Below are 13,634 nucleotides of genomic sequence, written 5' to 3'. Positions count from 1 at the left end.
ACCATTCTTCCAGAAAAATATTTGTAAGGTCAGGCACTGATGTGGATGAGAAGGCCTGGCTGGCTCACAGTCTCTGCTTTAATCCATCCCTAAGGTGTTTGATTGGGTTTCCACCCCAAACTCACTCATCCATGTCTTTATAAACTTTGCTTTGTGCACCGGGAGCAGTCATGTTGAAACTGCAAGGAAATTGTCCAAAATATCTTGGTATGCTGACGCCTTAAGAGTTCCCTTTACTGGAGCTAAGGGGCCAATCCCAACCCCTGAAAAACAACCCCACACCATAATCCCCCCTCCACCAAATTATTTGGACCAGTGCACAAAGCATGTATGAGCGAGTTTGGGGTGGAGGAACTTGACTGGTCTGCACAGAGTCCTGACCTCAACCCGATAGAACACCTTTGGAATGAATTAGAGCAGAGACTTGTGAGCCAGACCTTCACGTCCAACATCAGTGCCTGACCTCACAAATGCACTTCTGGAAGAATGGTCAAACATTTCCATAGACACACTCCTAAACCTTGTGGACAGCCTTCCCAGAAGAGTTGAAGCTGTTATAGTTGCAAAGGGTGAACCAACTCAATATTGAACCCTACGGACTAAGACTGGGATGCCATTAAAGTTCATGTGTGTGTGAAGGCAGGCGTCCCAATACTTATGGTAAGACAGTGTATCTCTAAGAGCTTTTACAATTGCCTTTAACCAATGCAATGTTGTTTAGTAATTTCAAAGCATATAGTGGCATTTAAAGCTCAGAAAATACGTATAGTGAATTGCTACAGTCAGTTTTGGATCTTCAGGTTTAAGTCCCTGGTATTTACTTAAACATAGCTCAAATCATTTACAGGCATACCCCACTTTTAAGTACACAATGGGGTTTATTTATTAAAGCTGGAAAGTGCAAAATCAGGCTCACTTCTGCATAGAAACCAATGAGCTTCTAACCCCAGCTTGTTCAATTAAGCTTTTGTAATAAAACCTGGAAGCTCATTGGTTTCTATGCAGAAGTGAGCCTGATTTTGCACTTTCCAGCTTTAGTAAATAAACCCCATTGTGTACTTAAAAGTGGGGTATGCCTGTATAGTACATATTCGTTGTATGATATGAGTTGCTTCTGTAGTTAGTACTGTACATTCACTTACCAGTAGGGGGAGACTTCACTACAAAATTGTAGAATATGTTGTTTTATACAATCTAGTATAACAGCTGCTAAAGAAAGTACAATAACCATAGAAGTCTACTGCAGTGATCAACACCAGCGCTAAAATCTGATGTAGCAGTTGTTGGTGAGTGCCTTCCCATGCTGAGACTAACATCTTACAGATATTGAAGCTGAAAATGTACTCTTAGAAGTAGAGCACATCTCTTCACACAAATGACCTCTCACCTCTTGAGCCAAACACCGAGCCAATACTAATGAGAGGAGGACAGTAAGGGGTCCGAATAAAGACAAACAACGATAGATAGTATAGCAGGGGGTCGCTCCTGGTAGGCTGGAGCAATGGAAACAACTATCTTATTTTACAATCTGATAGTAATGTTGCAAAGGAAAAACATCATAGATGTTCATTTTGAAAATTTACAGTATTCTTTCATTTATTAATATTTTGTTTAATCCACTGCTATATCTTTAGTGCAATACGTTTCAGATGTCATGACAGCCAGGGTTTTACCTTCTTTATTGTAAATGCTTATTTAATTACTCAGACAGTAATTTAATAGAAACATTGAATGCTATGATCTAAAGAGACTTTGGGGTTGATTTACTAAAACTGGGCAGTGCAAAATCTGGTGCAGCTCTGCATAGAAACCAATCTGCTTCCATATTTTATTGTCAAAGCTTAATCGAACAAGCTGTAGTTAGAAGCTGATTGGCTACCATGCACAGCTGCACCATATTCTGAGTACTCCAGTTTTAGTAAATCTCCCCCACAGTCACTTTGCTCATTCAGGGCAATGTGACAGAGGCCCCCAAACCCCTGCTCTATTACTTCATCAGAGCCAGGAGTTAAATCCAGTGCAACCTTTGTGTTGGATGGTTTGAGAACTTACACAGGATTGATGATATCTTGCTTCTACCTATGTGACAGTGTTCAGGCTTGCTCAAGCTGCATCCTAGGAGAGGTATTGTCCATATTCCCGTCGCACACGTTCCTGGATACAGGCTCATTAGTAGCAGGTGCTGTAGCACCTACCAGCTTGAAACCGGGCTTGTCATAAAACAACACACATTCGCCAGCACACCGTGGATCATCAGATATCGTCCAAAACTTTTATTGCAGAAAGATCACATCACAAAGGACCGAGTGCAATGTTTTTGAGCCGCGCAGGGCCACAAGGTCTACCATACTATAAGCACTGCATTTTAGGAGCGCTCAGACAGAGCCAAATAGGGGTTGATTTATAAAAGGTTAACCTCCCTGGCGGTATGATTATTTCGGATTTTAGGTGCTGAAAGCGGTACCATTATTTTGCATGGAAATTTGGCGTTTTATATTGTAGGTCTGTAAATCTTAACAATAACACACTTAAATCTGTCCAAACCAGAGTCTAGTAGATATCCCGGGTATGATAAAGTTTGAAACACAAAAACATAAATTATAATATAATAAATAAAAATAAATAATTAAAAAAAATTAAAAAAAATAGTAATAAAATAAATTTCCCCACAATTCACTATCGCTCAATTCTGCAAGTGTTCTAATTTATTATCGCTGTTTTCTAGCTGGTCTAAAGCCACTTTTGACGTAAAGGGACACTTTTTGGTTGCTATGGACAATCTCCAGTTTCCAGGCAGAAAGAACAGTGTATATCATGTAAAACTGCATGCAGGGCATGGGCCAGAGCACTGGGGACAAAAGGGATGTGAAATCATTTCATACAGTACTGTAATCTGTAAGATTACAGTACTGTATGTGTTATGATTTTGACAGTTTTTTGAATTTGCCGCCAGGCTCCGCCCCCGTGCGTCGCGCCGCTCGCAGGGAACGGAGCCTGGCACAGAGAGGCTTCAGAGGAGGACGGAGCCCTCGGACACTGCGGGGGACATCGCAGGATCCCGGGGACAAGGTAAGTAACGCCGCCCCAGGATCCTGCAATGCGATCCCGAGTGTGGCTCGGGGTTACCGCTAATGGTACTGAATTTTAACCCCGAGCCACACTCGGGAAAACCGCCAGGGAGGCTACTAGACGCTTTACTTTGCAAGGAAACTTGCAGCAGACCTTAGTGAATATGGTGAAGTGCTGTTGACTTCCATCATCCAATCATTTTATTTTCCTTGCATGTGATTGGGTACTTTTTGAAAAATGAAACTTCACCACCAGAGTGGGGCGAACGATTTGGAATGAGTTCTGCCTGAACATCGCCTGTTCACCGGTTTGGCGAACACCCGAATTTGCAGGGTCGCTCGGCGGGTGTTCGTGCCGCCGAATGCCCTGCAATGCACTGTGTGCTGCAGAGTGCATTCTGAGCCCTGATTGGCAAAGCTTTGCCCAATCAGGGTACAGTAAATAACTGGTTGTTAAGAAGTGGGCCAGGAACCCGACCGCGGAGTCCTTAACATCTGATGAGTCATCAGCTGTCATCAGCTGTCAATGGGCTTCCCCACTGACAGCTGAATAAAAAAAACCATTGTCGTCAATTGAAAAGTGAAAACAAAAATGGCGTGGGGTCCCCCCCCCCCAGTCCATACCAGGCCAATTTTTTTTTTTAAAAGGCGTGGGGTCCCCCCTTAAATCCATACCAGACCCTTATCCGAGCATGCAGCCTGGCAGGCCAGGAAAGAGGGAGATTGAGCGAGCGGCCCCCTTCCTGAATCATACTTGGCCTCATGCCCTCAACATGGGGGATGGCCTCTGCCCCGCCACCCCAAAACACCTTGATTAACAGATTAACAGCTCATGATGGATAATGAAAAATTGGAGGATTTCCGATCTCCAATCCCAGTTGACGCCTCCTTAGGGGAAACGCATTGGAAGGAGCCACAGGTTGTAACGTCTGAGAGTGCGGTCTGCACTTCAGGTGTCCATGCCACAATTTTTTGCTGTAACATATTTTAAGTGCCTTTTAAAATAAATAGATTTGTTATCAAAAGATAATGCACTATTAGTCTTCCTCCAATTTTTCATTATCCATCATGAGCTGTTAATCGGGGATCCACTTGAGTCCTTCGAGGAAGGTATAGAGGAATCCATTTTATCAGCCGCAGATGAGCATCCATGCTTACTCATCCATCCGGGTCTGCTGGGAGCTGTTGTCCATTGTGAATCTCTGAGATTTGGGAGACAGAGGAATGCATACCTAAACTGTGGATCAGCACACACGCTTGTGACTTATGTGGGTAAGCAGCCAATTTTTTATTACTTTTGAGCATGGTGGTGTCTTCATACTAAAGTGTCCACACTCCTTGGGATCAGCATCTGTTTGATTTGGGACTCACAAGTAATTGGATGTGTTTCCAATTCAGCCCATTAACTCTGCTGAATTTGATTTGTTTTCACATAGACTTTTTGGAACCTGAGAGAGACTTCTAAAATATTTACTCTCTTGTCAGCTTTTCCTTTTCAGATCATATACACAAAGGGGGTTTTTACGAAAGGCAAATCCACATTGCACTGAAAGTGCACTTGGAAGTGCAGTCGCTCAAAATCTAAGGGGTAGATCTGAAATGAGTGTAAGCTCTGCTGATTTTATCATCCAATCATGTGCAAGCTAAAATGCTGTTTTTTATTTTCCTTGCATGTCCCCCTCGGATCTACAGCGACTTTACTTCCAAGTGCACTTTCAAGTGCACTTGCAGTGCAAAGTGGATTTTCCTTTAGTAAACAACCCCCATTGTGTTTAAATTGCATTTATTTTTTGATTATGCAGTCTTTTATATGTCATGCATATCCACATGTGTTACAGGTCAATCCAGACCACACACCTGTTTCAGATTTACCCATTGTGTTCACATTGGGCAACATTATTGTGCACTATATTTTTTATCACTGTGGGTTTTCCCACTATTTACATAGAATCAGCGTACCTTTACACTTTCATCAAGATGACATTGCCAGGTGGCCCCACCCTTACCTATATAAGAACTGTCAAACGGCAAGCCAGGCATTTTGCGGTTGGTCTTACTGGATGGCGGAGCGATTTTTTTCCTTTTTCGGGTCTGGCAGTGCGGCGGGCATTGTGATTGACGATGTATTCACATTGGGGGATACTGTTTTTTTATTTTTTAATAAAGGAATTGTCTATATATCTATATATACTGTATATGTAAAATGTAAATGCATGTAGTAATGCAGCATTCACCCCAAAATATACACTGGAGCGACAACTGAACATGCCCCCCCCCCCCAGTGGATTATAATGCATATCATTCTGCTATGGGTATATGCTGTGGGGATGTCTGGAAGGGGTTCCTGTAAATATTCCAAAATTTACCATACTGAAGATGATGTAGTAATCTATTGGGTGAAATTTGTATCTGCATAGGACTATCATTTTTACTTATAGATAAGTGTGGGCCCTGCCAAGCACTTGATGACAAAAACCTCCCCTAAGGTTACAGGAATTTTTATGCATTCATATTCCCAGCTATCAGTAAGTAGGTCTCTGGGCTGCACTTTTACAGGAGAGAGATTTACCCCCTGTAGCCCAAGGACCTTGGACCTTGTCAAGCTGGAAATCTTGGAATGTCCTGAGTACATTTTACTTAGGATAGGAAGTCAAAGTTAAAGAGGTTGTAAAGGCTCTGCATCAGGGTAAAACACCTTTTATGTGCAGCTCCCCCCGTCCCCTTTTAATACTTACCTGAGCCCGATATCGATTCAGTGCTGTGCCCAAGAGCAGTGGCACTGCTCTCTCTCTCCTTCGTCACTGGACTCAGTAAGAGCAGTGGGAGCCATTGGCTCCTACTGCTGTCAATCAAATCTAGTTATGAGGCAATGGGGCCGAGCTGCATTGTGTGTCAATAGATACACACATTGTGGCTCAGAATCGAGCCTGCACAAGTACCCCTATAGCAAGTGGCTTGCTATGGGAGCATTTGTAAGGAAGGAGCCAGGAGCGATGTTGGGGGACCCTAAAAAAGGAGGATCAGGGCTACTTTGTGCAAAACCATTGCACAGAGCAGGTAAGTGTAACATGTTGATTATTAAAAACCTTTACAATAACTTTAAGAGTCTTCTTCAAGGAGACTTGCCTCCCAAAATGTGCACTTCCCCTAGGAGGGCATAGTTGCTGTTTTTTTAATATTCTCTTCAAAGGCTTATGTGTTGACAGCAAATTGGACTGGGCAGTGTGAATCCCAACTTTCCCTGTAGATTAACGGCTGTAGGGATAGTCTGCAATATCCGATGAGGTAATTACCATTATGGCTCCAAGCCATCCTTTTTTTAGGAATTACCTCTTCAGTACCCAGTAACCAGGAATAGAGGATGACACGGTTCAGGCGTGGGAAGAAAATTTGGAGAGAGTTTCCCTGCTCCATTGACAGAAATTAACTAAAGAGGAACTTTACTTTCTGTTTTCAAAAATTAAAAGTCAGCAGCTACAAGTACTGTAGCTGCTGACTTTGCACATGGGCAAAATTGTAGGGTGCTGTCAGACTGGTCTCGCAGCCCCCTGGGACATGTGAGTTATCCCAGGAGTGTGCAGGTAATGGGGGGTAAGCAGGTCAAGCTGATGTAATTCTTGCCTAGATGAGAATTGCTGAAGTGGGAGTGGGTATGGTTCCCATATTTCCTGTCCTGGAGACAAGGCAGGAAATGAAAGGAGATCACTCTGAAGTGGGAGGATATTCCCCCTTAGACAGTTGTCACTGGAACAGATAGCCACATTGCAAAATTACACCAGAACAGGTGCTTCCATTATGATATACTTCCTCATTTCCTGCTCTTGTGACATCCATAAAATGTAGGATTGCCCATAATTTTGGGTCCCATTGACAGTGGTTATCAATAGTGATGCACCGAATGGGTTTTTGGGCCGAAACCGATACGGAAAATAAACCTTTCTTGATCCCAAAAATGCACCGAATGGGTTTTTGGGCCGAAACCGATACGGAAAATAAACCTTCCTTGATCCCGAAAACCGAAACCGATACCGAAACAGCACCGATACCGAAAGTGACTGTTTTTAAAAAAATATTTTTATACAGGAGATGGTCAGAGACTGCAGACATGGTACAGGAGATGGTCAGAGACTGCAGGCATGGTACAGGAGATGGTCAGAGACTGCAGACATGGTACAGGAGATGATCAGAGACTGCAGACATGGTACAGGAGATGGTCAGAGACTGCAGACATGGTACAGGAGATGATCAGAGACTGCAGACATGGTACAGGAGATGGTCAGAGACTGCAGACATGGTACAGGAGATGGTCAGAGACTGCAGACATGGTACAGGAGATGGTCAGAGACTGCAGACATGGTACAGGAGATGATCAGAGACTGCAGACATGGTACAGGAGATGGTCAGAGACTGCAGACATAGTACAGGAGATGATCAGAGACTGCAGACATAGTACAAGAGATAGTCAGAGACTGCAGACATAGTACAGGAGATGATCAGAGACTGCAGACATAGTACAGGAGATGATCAGAGACTGCAGACATAGTACAGGAGATGGTCAGAGACTGCAGACATAGTACAGGAGATGGTCAGAGACTGCAGACATATTACAGGAGATGATCAGAGACTGCAGACATAGTACAGGAGATGGTCAAAGACTGCAGACATGGTACAGGAGATGGTCAGAGACTGCAGACATAGTACAGGAGATGGTCAGAGACTGCAGACATGGTACAGGAGATGGTCAGAGACTGCAGACATGGTACAGGAGATGATTAGAGACTGCAGACATGGTACAGGAGATGATTAGAGACTGCAGACATGGTACAGGAGATGATTAGAGACTGCAGACATGGTACAGGAGATGGTCAGAGACTGCAGACATGGTACAGGAGATGGTCAGAGACTGCAGACATGGTACAGGAGATGATCAGAGACTGCAGATATGGTACAGGAGATGGTCAGGGACTGCAGACATGGTACAGGAGATGATCAGAGACTGCAGACATGGTACAGGAGATGGTCAGAGACTGCAGACATAGTACAGGAGATGATCAGAGACTGCAGACATTGTACAAGAGATGGTCAGAGACTGCAGACATAGTACAGGAGATGATCAGAGACTGCAGACATAGTACAGGAGATGATCAGAGACTGCAGACATAGTACAGGAGATGGTCAGAGACTGCAGACATAGTACAGGAGATGGTCAGAGACTGCAGACATATTACAGGAGATGATCAGAGACTGCAGACATAGTACAGGAGATGGTCAAAGACTGCAGACATGGTACAGGAGATGGTCAGAGACTGCAGACATAGTACAGGAGATGGTCAGAGACTGCAGACATGGTACAGGAGATGGTCAGAGACTGCAGACATGGTACAGGAGATGATTAGAGACTGCAGACATGGTACAGGAGATGATTAGAGACTGCAGACATGGTACAGGAGATGATTAGAGACTGCAGACATGGTACAGGAGATGGTCAGAGACTGCAGACATGGTACAGGAGATGGTCAGAGACTGCAGACATGGTACAGGAGATGATCAGAGACTGCAGATATGGTACAGGAGATGGTCAGAGACTGCAGACATGGTACAGGAGATGATCAGAGAGTGCAGACATAGTACAGGAGATGATCAGAGACCGCAGACATGGTACAAGAGATGGTCAGAGACTGCAGACATAGTACAGGAGATGATCAGAGACTGCAGACATAGTACAGGAGATGATCAGAGACTGCAGACATAGTACAGGAGATGATCAGAGACTGCAGACATAGTACAGGAGATGATCAGAGACTGCAGACATAGTACAGGAGATGGTCAGAGACTGCAGACATAGTACAGGAGATGGTCAGAGACTGCAGACATGGTACAGGAGATGGTCAGAGACTGCAGACATGGTACAGGAGATGGTCAGAGACTGCAGACATGGTACAGGAGATGGTCAGAGACTGCAGACATGGTACAGGAGATGGTCAGAGACTGCAGACATGGTACAGGAGATGGTCAGAGACTGCAGACATAGTACAGGAAATGGTCAGAGACTGCAGACATGGTACAGAAGATCAATGCAGCCTCACAAGTGCCCATCATATGCAGCCTGCCAGTGGCCAGCAACCTACTGGTGCCCATCATTTGCAGCCTGCCTGTGCCTCACCAGTGCCCAGCAGCCTACCAGTGCCTCACCAGTGCCCAGCAGCCTACCAGTGCCCATCATTTGCAGCCTGCCTGTGCCTCACCAGTGCCCAGCAGCCTACCAGTGCCTCATCAGTGCCCAGCAGCCTACCAGTGCCCGTCATGCAGCCTGCCTGTGCCTCACCAGTGCATATAAACATACACATATAAAACACACACACAAGTGCACACACACACATATATAAACATACACACATATAAAAACACACATGCATACAAACATATATAGACAGCCTTTTTATAAATTGGCAGCTGCAGCTCTGTACCTTCAATCTCCATGCCGGGTACTGCACTGTAGGGGGAAGCAGAGAGCACAGCACACACTGCTAGACACCTCTTCCTTACTTTCACTTTCAGCGTAAACAGCGTGACCAAGCTCCTGCACAGCCAATTTACACATCGGCTGAGGATCCATATGCAGCCACCGCTCGGGGAGAGAGGGACATTACACAGAGACCCCACAGGCCGCCTGCAGCATGGACGAGGAGGGAGGGGAGGGGAGAAGGAGAGAGTAAGGTCAGGCGCTCCAGAATGACACCCCCGTGATGGGCGGCACCAGGGGTGGGGCCCCGCCCATTTTCGGCGCCATTATCGGCAAGAATTCTCTTTCGGCTTTTTGCTGAAAGGGCCATTTTCGGCCGATATGTTTCGGTGGCCGAAATTTCAGTGCATCCCTAGTTATCAAGACTACAGTCTCCATTGCAGGGTAATACAAATCTAACACAGGTTCCATCCCTACCACACCCTATTCAAAACAACAAAAAAAGGGTTTCAGCTTTGGATTTATTTTACCTATATTTAAATATGAATTCTACGAGAATTAGTAATTGGTACATAATGGCATATAACTTACAAAACATATTTCTATATGACTTATGAGGTGCCTGATAACAGAAGGAAGCTGTATTTAGCAGGCATTGGGTCCAGTAGTAATACATTATGAAGTAATTTGCTATATCTTTTTTCAGGAAAAATATGTGAGCATCAGTCATATTGAATCAAGAAAATCCAAAAAAGGCAGCTCTGAGGCAGAGATCTATGTGGAGTTTGAATGCACTAAGAAGAAATACCAGGAACTCATTCATCTGCTAAAACTTCAGCCAAACATTATCTGTGTGAATCCAGCAGAGAGAAAATGGAGAGAAGATGAAGGCAAGAATATTGTTTATAACATATTTTCCTTATCTGCACATGGGGCACAGGGGTAGTAGGGTTATAGGCCTGCCAGCAAGGAGGCAGCTGGGAGATCACATCCTTTCCCAGAAACCTTTGTGTTTTTTGCAATAGATACAGAAATAGGGGCAGAATCCATGTGCCTAATTTACACAAGCTAACCTAAAGATATAGACCAGATAACCTGCATCTGCTGTATTATTGCATACTTTCCACAGTCATCTTTGGAAAGTCTGAGATATTTGGAACAAACACCTTCACAGAAACTATGGAATACATACATCCTTCTCAATAAATCAGTATGCTCAAAATATATTGTGCAAGACATGGTCAAGTTTTTCATTCTTTGGTAGACCTTACAACTACCTTTATTGTTGGACCTTGTCTTTTCCAGTCTGCTGCTGTATAATGGAAATACATAACTATGCATATAAAAGTACCATAATTACTTTCCCATTGCCTACCCATACTACTCTTTTTCCACTCACTCCATGTACCGCAAGTGATAACATTTACTTTCTTACTCCTTTTTTAAACTTGAACCTTTCTTTTTAGTAGAACTTGATGGAGTGCCCTGGTTCCCAAGAAAGATCTCAGAACTTGACAAGTGTTCCCACAGGGTTTTAATGTACGGCTCTGAATTGGATGCTGACCATCCGGTGAGTGATACAAACATTTTTTTTTCAAAGGAATGCACATTTGTGGTTCTCAAGTGTAAGGGATGTGCAATAAAGGCTAAGACTTGAGCGCACTATGAGCTTCATTCAGCTTTTGCTGTATCACTAGTTAAAGATAAAAGTGAAAGAAAGCCTCCACATTACAAAACACTGTTGCATCCCCCTACCAGTATGCAACAATTCTCTCTAAATATAGCAATTTTGGGGAAATCATGGATCACAATATGTTAGAATATTAAAAAGGTACAGGATGACAAGAACATTACACTGAGAAAAAAATTACAATTAACATGCATGCTGACACCATAAGTGGTGCTACCCTGAGCAAATTATATACATATAGTAATTATACATATACTATATGCTGTAATTACAGTTTCAGAACAGGTGTATTTTAACCACTTTAGCTCTCACGCCTGTAAACACCTTATGGGTCAGAGCAATTTTTACACTTCGGATACTGGCCTTGATTTTGTTTAGCAATTTATGGATAAAAACATGTAACCAAATGTAACTAGTTTGACCAGTGAGAGATTGAAAACAAGTATTAGTACTATAGATAAATAGTGCAAATCTTATTGAATACAGACATCTAACAAATAAATATATGGCCTTGAATAGGCCACTACATACCACAGATCCATTCATCTTTAATCAAAGAGCCATGTGTGTGCATACTCCTATCTCATAACCTATAAACCAAGTAATCAGGATTAAAGCATAATATTTATCACACACACAATTAAAGTGGTTCTAAAGGCTCAAGGTTTTATACCTTTCTATGCATGAAGGTAAAAAACCTTCTGTGTGCAGCAGCCCCCCCCCCCCCCCAATACTTACCTGAGGCCCCTGGTTGGGTGCTCCTATTGCAAGCCACTTGCTCTAGGGGGACTCGGCAGGAGGGAGGGGAGAAGAGCGCTGGCGAGGGACCCGAGAAGAAGAGGATGCGGGCTGCTCTGTGCAAAACCACTGCATAAAAGCAAGTGTGTATGACATGTTTTTTTTTTTTTTTTTTAAAAGAAAGCCTTTAATATCCCTTTAAAGGCATGCTATAAAATAATAAATACTGCTTATAAATATAACATATTTCACAAATGTCACAGTCCAAACAGACTATATACTGTGCAGCAGGGCGGCTCTATTGTGCAAAATGATGTACCTGTAAGTTGTTTCTTGCAATAGATACTGTGGGCACGCCCGGCCACCCGCGATCACTGCACAGAGAGGCAGAGCAGGGATGTAAACACGGCAAATCCCCATTCTTACAGGGGACAACATGGAGATCTGCTGTTCCTAGTGATCAGGAACAGCGATCTGTGTTGTCCCAGTGAGCCCAGCCACTACACAGTTAGAACACACCCAGGGAACACAGTTAGCCCTTTGATCGCCCCCCCCCCCCCCCTCAGTGTTAAGCCCTTCCCTGCTTTTTTTTAGCACTGATCACTGTAATAATGTCACTGGTCCCCAAAAGAGTATCACTTGTGGTCAGATTTGTCTGCTGCAAGGTCGCAGTCCCACTAAAAATCACAGATCACCGGCGTTACCAGTAAAAACATTAACAAAAATAAAAGTCCATAAATCTATCCCCTATTTTGTAAACGCTATAACTTTTGCGCAAACCAAACAATATATGCTTATTGCGATTTTTCTTTTACCAAAAATATGTAGTAGAATACATATTGGCCTAAACTGATGAATACATTTTTAAAATATTTTTTGGATATGTATTATAGCAGAAAGTAAAAAAAAAAATAGTTTTTTTTTTTCAAAGTTGTGACTTTTTTTATTTATAGCGTACAAAATAAAAAAGAAGCTCTATTTGTGGGCAAAAAAAAAGGACATCAATTTTGTTTGGGTACAACGTTGCACAACTGCGCAATTGTCAGTTAAAGCAACACAGTGGCGTATCGCAAAAAAATGGCCTAGTCATTAAGGGGGTAAATCCTTCCGAGGCTCAAGGGGGGAAGTGGTCCCATCAACAGAAAAAGGGTGTTTGGCTGTTACCTATACTTTTAACTACATTGCACTTCCTGGACTCTAGAGGCACACTCACAGAAGGCCTCACAGATGCATCCTGGGAAGGGGGTCTCAACCAGTGCCTTCATTTTGTCTATACTACAAGATCTCTCAAGATTTCTGGCAAATAGATTTTTTTTTAAACTCAGATGATGTCTTGTGTGATATGGCCAAGGGGTGGCTGGGTCAAACCTTAGGAAGTAGGAGGAAATGGAATCCTATGCCCTATAATGAGATGGTGGAATAACCTTCTTTATGATTTTTTGGGGCAAGGTCCGCTTTAATATGTAATTGCTGGACATAGATAGCTTGTAAACATGAAGTATCAGTGTTAGCAATCATGCTTTGTAACTCACAAATCCCTTGGCTGTGTAATTAATCTCTGCAATCCAGAGAGGAAAAACATGCCCTATAGAGAAAAATGCCATTTCGATCTTATGTTGCAAGACCACCTTATGCCCTATCTGGGGTTCTTGTATGTGCAAAGAGAGTGTCCTGC

General features: G+C 43.3%; 1 protein-coding gene across 1 annotated transcript in view; it reads left to right on the top strand.

The window, feature by feature from the left end:
• Window positions 1-13,634, top strand: part of TPH2 (tryptophan hydroxylase 2) — a 471,842-nt gene that overhangs the window by 52,222 nt on the left and 405,986 nt on the right. The window contains exons 3-4 of the mRNA XM_073620034.1: window positions 10,238-10,421; window positions 11,001-11,101. Of these exons, the coding sequence (XP_073476135.1) occupies window positions 10,238-10,421; window positions 11,001-11,101 (285 nt within the window). The remainder of the gene's footprint in view (window positions 1-10,237; window positions 10,422-11,000; window positions 11,102-13,634) is intronic.

The sequence above is a fragment of the Aquarana catesbeiana genome, linkage group LG03 (assembly GCF_042186555.1).
Source record: "Aquarana catesbeiana isolate 2022-GZ linkage group LG03, ASM4218655v1, whole genome shotgun sequence".
Taxonomy (NCBI): Eukaryota; Metazoa; Chordata; class Amphibia; order Anura; family Ranidae; genus Aquarana; species Aquarana catesbeiana.
The sequence above is the reverse complement of the archived record's forward strand: the minus strand, read 5'-3'. Positions and strand labels throughout refer to the sequence as shown.